Raw genomic sequence first — 16,020 nt, forward strand, 5'->3', positions numbered from 1 at the left:
CCATCCCATTCATCATCTTATACATCTCAATGAGATCTCCCCTCATTCTTCTAAACTCTAACGAGTACAAGCCTAGTTTATTCAGCCTCTCCTCATAGCTCAACCCCCTCAACTCCGGTATCAGCCTAGTAAACCTCCTCTGCACTCCCTCCAAGGCCAAAATATCTTTGCGCAGGTGCGGCGCCCAAAACTGCACACAGTACTCCAGCTGCGGCCTCACTAATGCCCTATACAGCCCTATACCTCCCTACTTTTATATTCAATCCCCCTCGCTATGAAACGAGGAGAATGTGCAAACTCCACACAGACAGTGACCCGAGTCAGGAATTGAACCTAGAGCTGTGAAACAGCAGTGCTAACCACTGTGCTACTGTGCCGCCCTATGGTTTTGACATACAAATTTGACAAACAATTGGAAATAAATGGCTAAACATGCCAGGATTAACTGAAGAACATAGAACACTACAGCACAAACAGGCCCTTCGGCCCACTAGTTGTGCCAATCACTTCTATACCTACTAAGCCATAGACCTATCTATAACCCCCAATCCCATTAGATCCCATATACTCATCCAGAAGTCTTTTAAAAGACCCCAGCGAGTTCGCCTCCACCACCACCGACGGCAGCCGATTCCATTCACTCACCACCCTCTGAGTGAAAAACTTACCCCTAATATCTCCTCTGTACTTGCTTCCCTGCACCTTAAACCTGTGTCCTCTTGTAGCGACCATTTCAGCCCTGGGAAATAGCCTCTGAGAAGAGCTAAAGGTTCCCAAAAGGATATGGATTGTGTTGGAAAACTGGTGCAGAATCAGGTTAAACATCTGTATTCATCGGCAAGAGTTCATGACATTTTGACAACAGCTTACAGAATCAGTGGATACAGAGAAAAGGCAATCTTTTGAACAGGGAGTTAGACAGAATTGTTGAGTTGGTGGTTGTATCCAGTCCATTCAAGGAATTCCAGTAAGATCTGCTGAACAAGCCCAAAACATACAGTATTCAAGGGCTACTCAAGGATGGATGCAAGTGCAAGGTGATCCCCAAGTTGACAAATCCTACAGGTCTTGAATAACCCCAACTGTTGACACACTTAGTGGAACACCCAAAATCCAGCAAGATATGTGGACTGTGTGGCTTCCATATGGATCAAGGAAATGTCCAGCTTCCCAGCACTTCCACAAAACATGTGGCAGAAATGGCCATTGGCAGCGACAGAGCACTAGAGGCTGATACACCGACAAAGACAAATACTGACCCAAACACAATGGATATCGTCAAACATCAAGAATGACCAATATCACATCAGGAACATGTGCACAAAGTGATTGACTAACCAGAAAATAACAATGATGTGCATGATGAGACAGGGACCATAACACTTGTTCCACACTATCAAACTTGTGGAAAAGATGAACACTATCAAACTGTCCAAGTGTTTGCTAAGATTCAGATGGTGTGTCTGAAGGATGGAGGTAATTATTCATTATTGATCAGCCCAGGGAAAGTGTTACCTTTCCACCCCTGAGAATTCTAAAATATGTAAATCCACAAATGTGGAAGCCATGGCAACACCTACGCTGCGAGACTCTCAGTTCACCAGTTCCATGAGCAGGATCCATAGATCCGCAGGGCAAATACAATCAATCCTCATAGATGTTCTACATCAAGGAAACTAAAGGCCAGTCATTTCAGGCACGCTGCGGCCTCAGAATAGTAAAAATCCCTGGAATCAGTCAGGCCTCACAGACATGATCACCTCAGAAAACATTCCTATCACCTCATGATATGTCATTTATTATTTATTATTTGTCATTTATATTAATGATTTGGATGAGAATACAGAGGGCATGGTGAGTAAGTTTGCAGATGGTACCAAGATTGGTGGCATTGTTGACAGTGAAGAATTTTATCTCCAATTGCAATGGGATTGCAATCAATTGGGCCAGTGGGCTGACGAATGGCAGATGGAGTTTAATTTAGATAAATGCGAGGTGATGTGTTTTGGTAAATTGAACCAGGACAGGACTTACTCAGTTAATGGCGTTGGGGAAAGTTACAGAACAAAGAGATCTAGGGGTACAGGTTCATAGATCCTTGAAAGTGGAGTCACAGGTGGACAGAGTGGTAAAGAAGGCATTCGGCATGCTTGGTTTCATTGGTCAGTAAGAAGCCTCACAACACCAGGTTAGTGTCCTAACAGTTTATTTGACAGTAAACCCACAAGCTTTCAGAAACAGAGGTGTATAAGATTATGAATTATAGAGTGAACTGTGGTAAGCTTTTTCCTAGGTTGGATACAAAAATTACAAAGGGCCACGGGCTCAGGGTGGGGGGGGTGGTGAGGTGTAATTCAGAGGTTAGAGGGAGGTTTTTCACACAGAGGGTCGTGGGGGTCTGGAATGCACTGCCAAGTACAGTGGTGGAGGCAGGCACGCTGGAGTTGTTTAAGGTTTACTTAGATAGGCACATGAGCAAACTAGAGATGGAGGGATACAGGAGACTTTTCTAAGTAAAGATCAAGAGCTTTGGGACGTCCCTGGGAATCAATTGATTCCTACAGACCTTCCAAAATATTTCATGGCTCACTTGTCTTACTTCTGAGCTTCTGGGGATTCCATGAATGTCTGTATAAGTTTTGCATGTTTTATTGATGTCTCATCTTTTACTTCACAGGAGATTCGGTCCACCTTGTTGTCCAACGAGGGGCATACACGCGGTGGGTCGTGCGAGGGCTGCTCTTGGATGTTGCTTCGAGAGTTGCCTAGTGCTTCACGTCGTTAGTGTACGCTTAAACTGGACCACCTGATGGGCAACATGACAGCTCAGTGACTATCACTGCTTGCTGTGCAGATACATGGATTTGGGCCGGTGTCTGTGGGAGTTTGCATATTCTCCCCGTGCTTGCGTGGGTTTTCTCTGGGTGCTCCGGTTTCCTCCCACACCCCAAAAACGTGCTCTTAGGCTGATTGGTGTTAACAAATTGTCCCTAAATTAGTCTTCCCTCAATCTTCCCCAATAGGTGTAGACAAAGATCATCGATAGAGGAGGGCACTCATAATGTTGAAATGGCGGAGCGGGCTCGTTGGGCCGAAGGGCCTGTTTCCCGTGCTGTGTTGTTCTTTGTTCTTTGTTCTGTGTTCAGTGTTCCTTCATCAGGTTTGCAAGGATGTTGCCTGGATTGGGAGGCATGCCTTATGAGGATAGGTTGAGGGAGCTGGGACTCTTCTCCCTGGAGAGACGAAGGTTGAGAGGCGACCTGATAGAGGTTTATAAAATGTTGAGAGGAATAGATAGGGTGGATTCTCGGAGGCTATTTCCCAGGGCTGAAATGGTTGCTATTAGAGGACACAGGTTTAAGGTGCTGGGGAGCAGGTACAGAGGAGATGTCAGGGGTAAGTTTTTCATTCAGAGGGTGGTGAGTGAGTGGAACTGGCTGTCGTCGGTGGTGGTAGAGGCAAACTCGCTAGGGTATTTTAAGAGACTTTGGATGAGTACATGGGATTTAGTGGGATTGAGAGTTATAGATAGGCCTGGTAGGTAGGGATATGATTGGCGCAACTTGTGGGCCGAAGGGCCTGTTTGTGCTGTAGTTTCTCTATGTTCTATGTTCTAGGTGTGTGGAAGGTTCTGATCAGAGAAGGGCATACGCCCTTCCACAGCCCTGACGAAGGAACACCGTTTCCCAAAGCTTGTGGGTTTACTATCAAATAAACTGGTTGGACTCCAACCTGGTGTTGTGAGACTTCTTACTGTGTTTACTCCAGTCCAACACCAGCATCTCTACTTCATCGGTCAGAACATTGAATACAGGAGTTGGGACGTCTTGTTGAAGTTGTACAAGGCATTGGTAAGGCCACACTTGGAATACTGTGTACTGTTCTGGTCACCGTATTATAGAAAGGATATTATTAAACTAGAAAGAGTGCAGAAAAGATTTACTAGGATGCTACCGGGACTTGATGGTTTGAGTTATAAGGAGAGGCTGGGATAGACTGGGACTTTTTTCTCTGGAGCGTAGGAGGCTGAGGGGTGATCTTATAGAGATCTATAAAATAATGAGGGGCACAGATCAGCTAGATAGTCAATATCTTTTCCCAAAGATAGGGGAGTCTAAACCTAGAGGGCATAGGTTTACAGTCAGAGGGAAGAGATACAAAAGTGTCCAGAGGGGCAATTTCTTTCACACAGAGTGTGGTGAGTGTCTGGAACAAGCTGCCAGAGGTAGTTGTAGATTCTGAGGCATAACTGAGGACAAATCATATCCATTCCAGATCATCAAACGCAAACATGAAACAATATCCAAGAATGACAATCACATAGTTCACTATGAGCAATTAAAGAAAAAGGCAAGCTTACTATTGCAAGATCTGGGCGAGGCAGAGCCTGTACACATCACAGACTCATAGATTTATCAGTTATGGTAACTAAACATGAACAAGTATTGTAAATAGTTATACTTTAGAAGGGAGTGGGATGGGGGAAGTATCTTTAAAATGAAAAGGGGATGTTGTTATGTGCCTTCACATCATAGCAGCATGACATCACTCGAAGGAAGTATGTCACATGATCCAATCTTAGTTTTGTTTTTACCTGTGATGCAGTACCAACAAGCTGATCTTGCTCAACGATTTCAATGCAAGAATAGGGTGTGACTCTGCAATCTGGCAGGGAGTCATGGGGAGGCATGGAATGGACAAGTCTAACAGTAACGGCCTACTCTTAATGAAGACCTGTGCAGCACACAACCTCCTCATCACCAACACAACCTTCCATCTGCCTACCCGTAACAAGACCTCCTGGATGCACCCCCGCTCTAAGCATTCGCATCTTATTGACTGTGTCACTGTCAGGAGAAAAGACGGGCAGGATGTCAGAGTGACCAAGGTCATGTGTGGTGCTGACTGCTGGACAGATCACAGGCTCATTGTCTCCAAAATGAGGCTCCACATCAGACCCAAGAGGCGACCACAAGGAAGCAAGGTTACAAAAAGAATTAATGCGGCTAAGCTGAAGAACCCTAGCATAGCTTCAGCACTGGCTGAAGACTTAGAAATCAAGCTTGCTGACCTACACCTCGCAGGCAGCTCTGAGAATGACTGGGAACACTTCTGGGATGCTGTCCATACATCTGTGCTGAAGATGCTCGGGCCCTCCACCCACAAGCAGCAGGACCGGTTCGATGAGAATGATGAGGAGATACAGACTCTACTTGTTGAAAAGCACCATCTCCATCGGGCCTGTCAGAACGACCCATCTTCAGCTGCCAAGAAAAATGCTTTTCCCAGTGCTCGCAGGACAGTCCAGAATAAACTGTGTAAAATGCAGGATGTCTGACTGAGCGCCAAGGCAGATGAAATACAGGGATACACTGACAGAAACAACTTAAAACGGTTCTATGAAGCCCTCAACACTCTCTACGGACCTCAGTCTCTCGGGAGCTCCCCCCTCCTGAGTACAGATGGTACAACTCTCATTACAGAGAGGGCTCAGATCCTGCAGAGATGGGCTGAACACTTTGAAGCCGTCCTCAACTGACCGTCATCTATTAACGATGAGGCAATAGACAGGATTCCCCAGGTCGATACCAACAGCACCATGGATGACCCACCGGTAGTAGCCAAAGTCACGAAAGCTGTCAGCCAGCTATCCAGTGGCAAAGCCCCAGGGGCAGATGCCAACCCGCAGAGATCTACAAAGCTGCTGGTCCTGTACTTATCGAGAAGCTCACCGAGTTCCAGTCCCTTTGGAAGCAGGGATCTATTCCTCAGGAACTTAAAGATGCTTCCATCGGACACCTCTACAAGAGGTTCAGCATGATGTTTACTGCCATGCTGAATGATGCCTTCCAGGACAGTGTTGCTGGAATCAGCCTCAAGTACAGAGTGGGTGGGAAGCTCTTCAACCTGAGGAGACTTCAAGCTATTACCAAAGTGAAGGAGACTGTTCTGAGAGATTTCCTCTTTGCCGATGACTGCGCCCTGTATCCTGGCTCAGAGCCAGAGACACAAGTCAGTATGGACAAATTTTCCACGGCTTGTGACAATTTTGGACTCACCATCAACATTAAAAAGATCAAAGTCATGCACCAGCCTGCTCCTCATGAACCCATAATCATAATCGAAGGGCAGAAACTACAGGCAGTGGACCAGTTCACTTATCTTGGCAGCAACCTCTTCCAAGCAGTGACTACTGATACAGAAGTTAACTGCAGAATAGCAAAGGCAAATTCTGTTTTCGGTAGACTGCGCTCCACTGTATGGGAACATCGAGGAATCAGCCCAGCAACAAAACTGAAGGTCTACAGCGCCGCGGTACTCACTACCCTGCTGTATGCCTGTGAAATGTGGACTGTGTATCGAAGGCACGCAAGACAGTGCAATCATTTCCATATGACTTGTCTTCGCAGAATATTACACATCCGATGGCAAAACAAAGTACCAGACACTGAAGCTCTCTCTACAGCAAGTCTACCATCAGTCCACACACTGCTGATGAGAGCTCAGACCCGGTGGGCAGGTCGTGTCATCCGTATGTCAGACAAGCGCATACCCAAGCAGCTCCTTTTTGGGGAACTCTCTGCTGGAAGACGCTCACATGGAGGGCAGAAGAAACATCACAAAGACACCCCCCTGAAATCACTTGACATTGACACAACCACCTGGGAAACGCTGGCACAAAACCACCCTACCTGGCACTGCCTCATCCACAAGGGCTGTCAAGCTCATGAAGCAAGATGCAATGCTGACGCACAACTTAAGCGCGAGCTGCGCAAGTCCAGAGCCACCAGCGCAACAACTACAGTGTCTACACAAGTCTGTCCAATATGTACCAGGACATTCTGTGCCTGAATTGGCCCTGATCTTCAGACACACTGCAACCAGCCTCAAAATGACTAATGGTGTTGAGGTCCTCATCAATGACGATGGACGAACAACCTGTGAGCAGAACACCAATGTCTTCACTCTTTCAACTTTTATATAACTATTCTCATGTGCCTAGTCTAAATAAATGAACGAACCCACAATGTGTTTACTCAATCTCTTACGTGTGGTTTTATTATTATAAAAACACAATATCCTCTATCTCTACTGGAGCTGCCCATTTGCTAAAATTTGCAGTGTCATACAACTTGTACATAATATTCATCATTCTCACTCCTTTTTATCCAATGTAGAAATGTCCTTTCTTTTGTGTCTTTGTTTCTTCTGTCTTTGCCCCTGAATACCTGTGTGTTTCTTTCACGCCTCTGAATCTTTATTTGGTCTTCAGTAATTTCCTCTCAATGTGTTCAGTTTTTGAGCATCGTCTGCAGGAAGCTGATTTAATGCACCTTTCACATCAAAAGCATCATTTTGTTTGTCACTGCTCTCTTTGTTCCACATATTTCTCTGACTTTCCATTTACGGTATTTACCATGGTGTCTCATCCTTCCTCTCTGAGCTCAACTCCTGTCTCTGCTGGTATAATCCTCATTACCTTCGGGTAAGCATTCTCCAAGGTGGCCTTCACCACACGCGACAGCGCAGAGTCGCTGAGCAGAGACTGATAGCCAAGTTCCGCACACATGAGGACGGTCTCAACAGGGAACTTGGGTTCATGTCGCACTATCTGTAACCCCCGTGACTTGCCTGGGTTTGCAAAACCTCACTCACTTTGTCTGGAGACAATACACATCTGTTTAACCTGTGATCAGTGCACCTTCCACTCACATTGTCAGCATCTTTAAGACTTGAACAGCAGGTTAGGTGTAAAGATTCTCATTCTAATCAGTAATCTGTAAACTTTCTGTGCTGTTATATGCTCTGTCTGAGGCCAGAACTCTCCATTCACCTGACGAAGGGGGTAACCTCGAAAGCTAGTGAGTTTACTATCAAATAAATTGGTTGGACTTTAACCTGGTGTTATCAGACTTCTTACTATAATTCTCATCACCCCTGTCCCCACCCCCCCCCGGACCCCTGCCCGCTGTTAGTTCACTTGCGAGTGCTAGACCAGTGCCTCTTGAAACCTCAACCTTGGGCCTGTACTTAGACATTCCATGGATTCATCCTGTAAAACATTAATGAAACAATCTCACAGACTCTCATCCAGTTTGACCTGGTGTCATTGCCATTTAACTGCATGACAGAATTGTTGATAGGCTAAACCTGGGGACAGATTAATCTCCCCCAGATCTCCGATCTTGTTTCTGCCACTGATAGGTTTCTTCACCGTACCACATGCTGTGTTTGTCCACTGAAATCAGATTTCTCATTACTTCATAGCAGTGTGCTCCTATTAAATTCTGTAGAATAACCATTACCTGCAATATTGCCTCCACCTTCAAGGCTTTCACATTGAGATGACCTTCACAGTTCAATAAAACTATCCCAGTCTTCATTATCACTGTAATTTGTTGGAAATGGTGGAAAATATTGATGGATTGGCACTGGGTCTGAAGCTTCTACATCCTCCAATTTGTTATATCTACTTTGAATCATATTCATTGGCAATTTGTTGGGTTGATACCTTGCTCAAAGGACACAGTGTGGTTTTGAAGATTGTTTTTTAAGAACCAAACAAAAACACGTAACCAGCTCACGCAGATGCTCCCCCACCCCACCCCAAAACAGATCAAACAGTGTCCACCACCTTCAAACACTATTGTAATGTCGGAAACAGTTAATCACATGACATAGGCTCTTAAAATGATATCTACATACATGATATTACATGCATCTGTCTTAAAGGGACATACATTATCTTAAGCAATCCTCTTTCTCTTAATCTAATTGTAAAAACTTTTGTTCTAAATATCCTTTGCATGTTTTTATGTATTAGCTTTGTGCAACTCTTTCCATTTTCTCCATGTCCCTTTGCTGTTCTTCATTCCTTGCCCAGTATGTGGGACCAACACGACTCTTCACAGCATATAAATTAATTTGCTAACTTCATCCTCGATCTCATTTCTGAGGTTGACCAAGGTTATTTAATTATGCAAGAATAACTCTTGCATGCAATGTGAGTTTTTTTTATTTATTACTTTTGGACACTTCCAATTATTCTTCTGTACTTTTACCTATAGTTTACTGTGGTGAACTTTTGTCCCTTCTGAAATCAGCTTCATAAAATTAAACTCAGCTTCTTCCTCTCAGTCAACTATTGAATTCAATTATGTCACCGCTAGCTAAGTGTTCACCTACTGTTAGATTGTTGACTAATTCTAGCTCATTACTCATCATTGAAGCTGATATTGCCTGTCTTATTGTAACAAGAACATATTGTTCCAGAGAAGTGCCCTGAATACATTCAAGAAAATTGCTGCCTTAGGGATTCAAGCCGTTCTGCGTCTCACATTTTAACGACTTAGCAACACGTTTCTCCCATGTCTGTGCAGCCCACCAACTTTATCATGTTCTGTGCTGGACAAGTCAAGGGAGTAATGTAAAGCAGTTCTATTACAAAGGGATGTTCTACAATGACCGAGTGCACTTTCCGATTACTACAGGAACATGCATTCAGCTGCTCACTAAGACAGCCTCTGTCAGATTAATCATTTAGCATGAGTCCAATATTTAAAAGCTGGCCTTCCTAATGAGATATTTTATCAAATTCTTTCCTTCAGGCGTTGATGATCCACCCAGACTGTGATGTGCTGTTGGAGATCCAGCTGGCCGAGGAGATGTGCCTGTCCGACTCATCAACTTTCCACCCAGGCTGGGAGTCTGGTGAGTAAATCATAGGAGCTCCTGGAAGAACTTGGTGGACAGTGGGGTGATGTTCCCCCAACCTCTCCCACTTTGATGAAGAATGTTGGTTCTATAGTGTGGCAAGGGGTGTTCCAGATCATATTATCTCCTTAGAGGAACCAAAGTATGTGTGAGATAGGTGGATTGGCCATGATAAATTGCTCCTTAGTGTCACGGGGATTAGGAGGATAAATATGTGGGGTTACAGGAATAGGGCCTGAGTGGGATTGTGGTCAGTGCAGACTTGATGGGCCAAATGGCCTCCTTCTGCACTGGAGGGATTCTGTGACTCTGTGAACATTCACACATAAAGAACAAAGAACAAAATCAGCCCGGGAAACAGGCCCTTCGGCCCAACGAGCCCGCACCGCCATTTTAACATTACCAGTCCCCCCTCCACCCATGACCCTTGTCTATTGTTTTATGGCAATCCACATTGAGGGAAACTAATTTAGGGACAATTTATTACTTCCAGTCAGCCTAACAGCACATCTTTGGGATGTGGGAGGAAACCGGAGCACCCGGAGAAAACCCGCGCAAGCACGGGGAGAATGCGCAAACTCCCACAGACACCGGCCCAAATCCATGTGTCTGCACAGCAATCAGCGATAGTCACTGAGCTGTCGTCTTGCCCAGTATCTGGTCCAGTTTAAGCACACACTAACAACATGAAGCACTAGGCTATTCTCGAACAACCAAGAGCAGCCCCAGTACGACCCATCGCGTGTATGCCCCTCATTGGACAACAAGGCGGACCAACTTAAAACCTGTGAATTAAAAGAGAAAAACATTATTATCAAACCATATCCTTTTACATTACCAGGGACGCCCCAATGCTAATGAACCTTATTTAAAACAATCTCCTATATCCACCCATCTCCAACCCACTCATGTGCCTGTCTAAGTTACTCTTAAACATCTCCAGCGTGCCTGCCTCCACCACCTTACTTGGCAGAGCATTCCATACCCCCACTACCCTCTGTGTGAAAAACGCCCCCCTAATATCTGTGTTATACCTCTCACCCCTCACCTTAAGCCCGTGGCCCCTCGTACTGTGTGTCTCTAACAGAGGAAATAGCTTACCTCTGTTGACTCTATCTATACCCTTCATAATCTTATATACCTCTATTAGATCCCCCCTTAGTCAGTGTCTTTGAAAAGAAAACAGCCCCAATTTGCTCAATCTTTCCTCTTAACCCTATCCTTCCATACCAGGCAACATCCTGGTAAACCTCCTCTGCACTCTCTCCAGAGTCTCCACGTCCTTCCGGTAGTAAGGCGACCAGAACTGGACACAGTACTCCAAATGCAGCCTAACCAACGTTCTATACAACTGCAACATTAGACTCCAGCTCTTATATTCTATACCCCTTCCTATAAAAGGCTAACATACCATAGGCTTTCTTCACAACCTTCTCCACTTGTACTGCCACCTTCAAAGACTTGTGCACTTGCACCCTGAGGTCCCTCTGCGTTTCTATACTCTTTATAGGTCTACCCTTTATCATATAACTCCCCCCTACATTATTCTGGCCAAAATGCATCACCTCACATTTAGAACATATAGAACATAGAACATAGGACATTACAGCGCGGAACAGGCCCTTCGGCCCACAATGTTGCGCCGACCAGTCTTATTTTTAAAAAAAAACATTGACCCACTAATCTAAACCAATCCCTTTTCGTCCATAAACCTATCCACCAATCTCTTAAACGCCCCCAAACTAGGCGCATTTACAACTGCAGCAGGCAGGGCATTCCAGTCCCTCACCACCCTCTGGGTAAAGAACCTACCCCTCACATCCGTCCTATAACTACCCCCCCTTAATTTAAAGCCATGCCCCCTCGTGCTAGATTTCTCCATCCGAGGAAACAGGCTATCACCATCCACCCTATCTAAACCTCTAATCATCTTATATGTCTCTATAAGATCCCCTCTTAGCCGCCTTCTTTCCAGTGAAAACAACCCCAAATCCCTCAGTCTCTCCTCATAGGACCTCCCCTGCATACCAGGCAACATCCTGGTAAACCTCCTCTGCACCCTCTCCAAAGCCTCCACATCCTTCCTGTAATGTGGGGACCAGAACTGCACACAGTACTCCAAGTGCGGCCGCACCAGAGTTGTGTACAGTTGCAACATGACGCTGCGACTCCTAAATTCAATCCCCCTACCAATAAACGCCAAGACACCGTACGCCTTCTTAACAACCTTATCTACTTGATTCCCAACTTTCAGGGATCTATGTACACATACACCTAGATCCCTCTGCTCCTCCACTCTATTCAAAGTCCTCCCGTTAGCCCTATACTCAACACATCTGTTATTCCTACCGAAATGGATTACCTCACACTTCTCCGCATTAAACTCCATCCGCCACCTCGTGGCCCAGCTCTGCAACCTGTCCAAGTCACCCTGCAAACTTCGACACCCTTCCTCACAATCTACCACACCTCCGACTTTGGTGTCATCAGCAAACTTACTAATCCACCCAACTATACCCTCATCCAGATCATTAATAAAGATTACGAACAGCAGTGGCCCCAAAACAGATCCCTGAGGCACACCACTCGTAACCGAACTCCATGATGAATAATTACCATCAACCACCACCCTCTGTCTCCTATCTGCTAACCAATTCCTGATCCAAGTACCTAAATTACCACCAATCCCATACATCTGCATTTTCTGCAGAAGCATACCATGGTGAACCTTATCAAACGCCTTACTAAAATCCATATATACCACATCTACTGCCTTACCCCTATCCACCTCTTTGGTCACCTTCTCAAAGAACTCAATAAGGTTAGTAAGGCACGACCTTCCCGCTACAAAACCATGCTGACTATCTCTAATCAATTCATTACTCTCCAAATAACTATAAATCCTATCCCTAATAATTCTTTCTAAAACCTTGCCCACTACAGAAGTAAGACTCACTGGTCTATAATTCCCAGGGAAGTCTCTGCTCCCCTTCTTAAACAATGGGACAACATTCGCTGTCCTCCAATCTTCCGGTACTATACCAGAGACCAACGACGACCTGAAGATCAGAGCCAGTGGCTCTGCAATCACCTCTCTTGCCTCCCATAGAATCCTAGGGTAAATCCCGTCTGGACCAGGGGACTTATCTATTTTCAACCCATCGAGAATATCCAACACATCCTCTGTATCAACTACAATACTTTCTATTTTACACCCCTTCACCCCAGTGACCTCCTCAGCTACATTCATATCGTCCTGCGTGAACACCGAAGAGAAATAATGGTTCAATGCCTCTCCAATCTCTTCCGGTTCCACACACAACTTCCCCCTACTGTCTGTAACTGGCCCTAATCTTGCCCTGACCAACCTTCTATTCTTGACATACCTATAGAACGCCTTAGGATTCTCCTTAATCCTATCAGCCAAAGTCATCTCATGCCCTCTTCTAGCCCTTCTTAACTCCCTCTTCAACTCCCTCCTAGCCAATCTAAAGCTTTCTACTGCACTACCCGAGCCCTCAAGCCTCATCCGAACATAAGCCTCCTTCTTCTTCCTAACCAACAAATCAACTTTTTTTGTGCACCACGGTTCCCTAGCCCTACCAATTCCTCCTTGCCTGACAGGGACATACCTATCACAGACCCACAGTAGCTGCTCCTTGAAAAAACTCCACATTTCAGACGTTCCTAGTCCCTGTAATCTCCTAGTCCAACCAATGCTTCCTAATTCTCTCCTAATGGCCTCATAATTACCCTTCCCCCAGCTAAAACTACTGACCCGAGGTTCATGCCTATCCCTTTCCATCACTAAGGTGAACGTAACCGAATTGTGGTCACTATCACCAAAAAGCACACCAACTTCCAAGTCTAGCACCTGGTCTGGCTCGTTTCCCAGCACCAAGTCCAATATAGCCTCACCTCTAGTTGGCCTATCTACATACTGAGTTAAAAAACCTTCCTGCACACTTTGAACAAAAACTGACCCCTCTAACGAGCTAGAGCTATAGCTATTCCAATCAATGTTAGTAAAGTTAAAATCCCCCATAACAATTACCCTATTACTTTCACTCCTAACCAGGATCGTCTCTGCAATCCTTTCCTCAACCTCTCTAGAACTTTTTGGAGGTCTATAAAAGACTCCCAACAGGGTGACCTCTCCTCTCCTATTTCTAATTAAATTTATCCGGATTAAACTCCATTTGCCATGTGTCTGCCCAATATACCAGCCTATCTATATCCCGTTGTATTGCCAGACACTGCTCCTCACTGCCTGCCAATCCAGCCATCTTGGCGTCATCAGCAAATTTGCTGAACACACCACCTACTCCCTCTTCTAAATCATTTATATACACTACAAAGAGAAGAGGTCCCAGTACTGAGCCCTGCGGCACACCACTAGTGACAGACCTCCAGCTAGAAAAGGACCCCTCCACTACTACTCTCTGTCTCCTCTTGGCAAGCCAGTTCTCTACCCATCTAGATACCTGTCCCTGTATCCCATGGGCCTTAATCTTTTCTACCAACCTACCATGAGGGACTTTGTCAAATGCCTTACTGAAATCCATATAGACGACATCGACGGCTCGTCCTTCGTTGACCGTTTTTGTCACCTCCTCAAAAAATTCTACCAGATTCGTAAAGCAAGACTTCCCCTTTACAAAGCCATTCTGTGTATCCTTAATCAGATTGCAACGCTCTAAGTGCTCATACATCCTATCCCTAAGAATCCTCTCCAACAACTTACCTACCACTGACGTTAAGCTCACCAGCCTATAGTTACTAGGGTTATCCCTCCTACCCTTTTTAAACAACAGTACTACATTCGCTATCCTCCAGTCCTCTGGAACCTCACCTGTATCCAAAGAAGAGAGAAAGATTTGCGTCAGAGGCCCAGCAATCTCATCTCTCGCCTCCCTAAGCAGCCTAGGATAAATGCCATCGGGCCCTGGAGATTTATCGGTTTTAGTGCTACCTAAAAGCCCTAACACTTCTTCCCTCGTAATCGATAGATCGTTCAATTGGTCTAAAGCTCCCTCGATGACCGTACCAGACACCAAGCCCCTCTCCTTCGTGAATACCGACACAAAGTATTCATTCAGGATCTCCCCCATTCCCTCGGACTCTAAGCACAATTCCCCACGTCTGTCCCTGACAGGACCGATTTTTCCCCTAGCCACCCTTTTGTTCCTAACATAGGAGTAAAACGCCTTTGGATTTTCCTCAATCCTACCTGCCAAAGCCATCTCATGCCCCCTCTTTGCTCTCCTAACTCCCCTTTTGAGATCCCTCCTACTCTCTCTGTAATCCTCCAACGCTCTCTCTGTTCCCAGTTGCTTAGGCCTAACATACACCTCTCGTTTCTTCCTAACCAGGTCTTCTATATCTCTAGTAATCCACGGCTCTCTAATCCGACCTTTCCCATCCTTTCTCCTAACCGGCACATGCCTTTCCTGCACCCATTGCAGTTTTCCCTTGAAAGACTCCCACATGCCTAACGTGGTCTTGCCTTCCAACAGCCTATCCCAGTCTGTATCCCTAAGCTCCTGCCTAATCCGGCTGTATCTAGCCTTCCCCCAATTTAGCACCCTCCCCTTAGGGCAGCTCTCATCTTTTTCCATTTGTATCCTAAAGTAGACAGAGTTGTGGTCACTATTAGCCACGTGGTCACCTACCGCAACCTCAACCACCTAACCCAGCTCATTGCCCAGAACTAAATCCAGTATAGCCCCCTCTCTAGTCGGGCTATCTACATACTGCTGCAAGGATCCTTCCAATACACATCTTACGAGTTCCTCCCCGTCCGAACCCCCAGCTCTAGGCACCTTCCAATCCACCCCAAGGAGATTAAAATCTCCCACTACGACAACCCTATTCTTCCTACACTTGTCCAAAATGTCTGTACGTATACCCTCTTCCACTGCCCGTGGGCTGTTGGGCGGCCTGTAGTATACTCCTAGCATAGTAATGGCTCCCTTCCTATTCCTCAACTCCGCCCACAGAGACTCAATTTCCAACCCCTCCATGTTATCCTCCCTCTGCACCGCTGTGATCTGCTCCCTAGCTAAGAGTGCCACTCCCCCTCCTCTTTTCAACCCTCCCCTATCACGCCTAAAACACTTATACCCAGGAATATTTAGCTGCCAGTCCTGCCCTTCCTTTAACTACGTCTCCGTTACTGCCACCACATCTAAATTCCTCGGAACATCAGGGCCTTAAGTTCATCTGTCTTACCCATCACACTCCTTGCATTAAAACAGATGCACCGAAGACCCCCAGGTCCACTCGGATCCTCATTCTCCCGGGAGA

At 45.7% G+C, this 16,020-nt stretch overlaps 1 protein-coding gene across 1 annotated transcript in view; it reads left to right on the plus strand.

Moving 5' to 3' along the window:
* Window positions 1-16,020, plus strand: part of LOC145358992 (vasoactive intestinal polypeptide receptor-like) — a 292,201-nt gene that overhangs the window by 179,690 nt on the left and 96,491 nt on the right. The window contains exon 6 of the mRNA XM_080213349.1: window positions 9,609-9,711. Coding sequence (XP_080069475.1) covers window positions 9,609-9,711 — 103 coding nt within the window. The remainder of the gene's footprint in view (window positions 1-9,608; window positions 9,712-16,020) is intronic.

Source organism: Carcharhinus amblyrhynchos, chromosome 27 (genome assembly GCF_965287045.1).
Source record: "Carcharhinus amblyrhynchos chromosome 27, sCarAmb.v2.hapA, whole genome shotgun sequence".
NCBI lineage: Eukaryota > Metazoa > Chordata > Chondrichthyes > Carcharhiniformes > Carcharhinidae > Carcharhinus > Carcharhinus amblyrhynchos.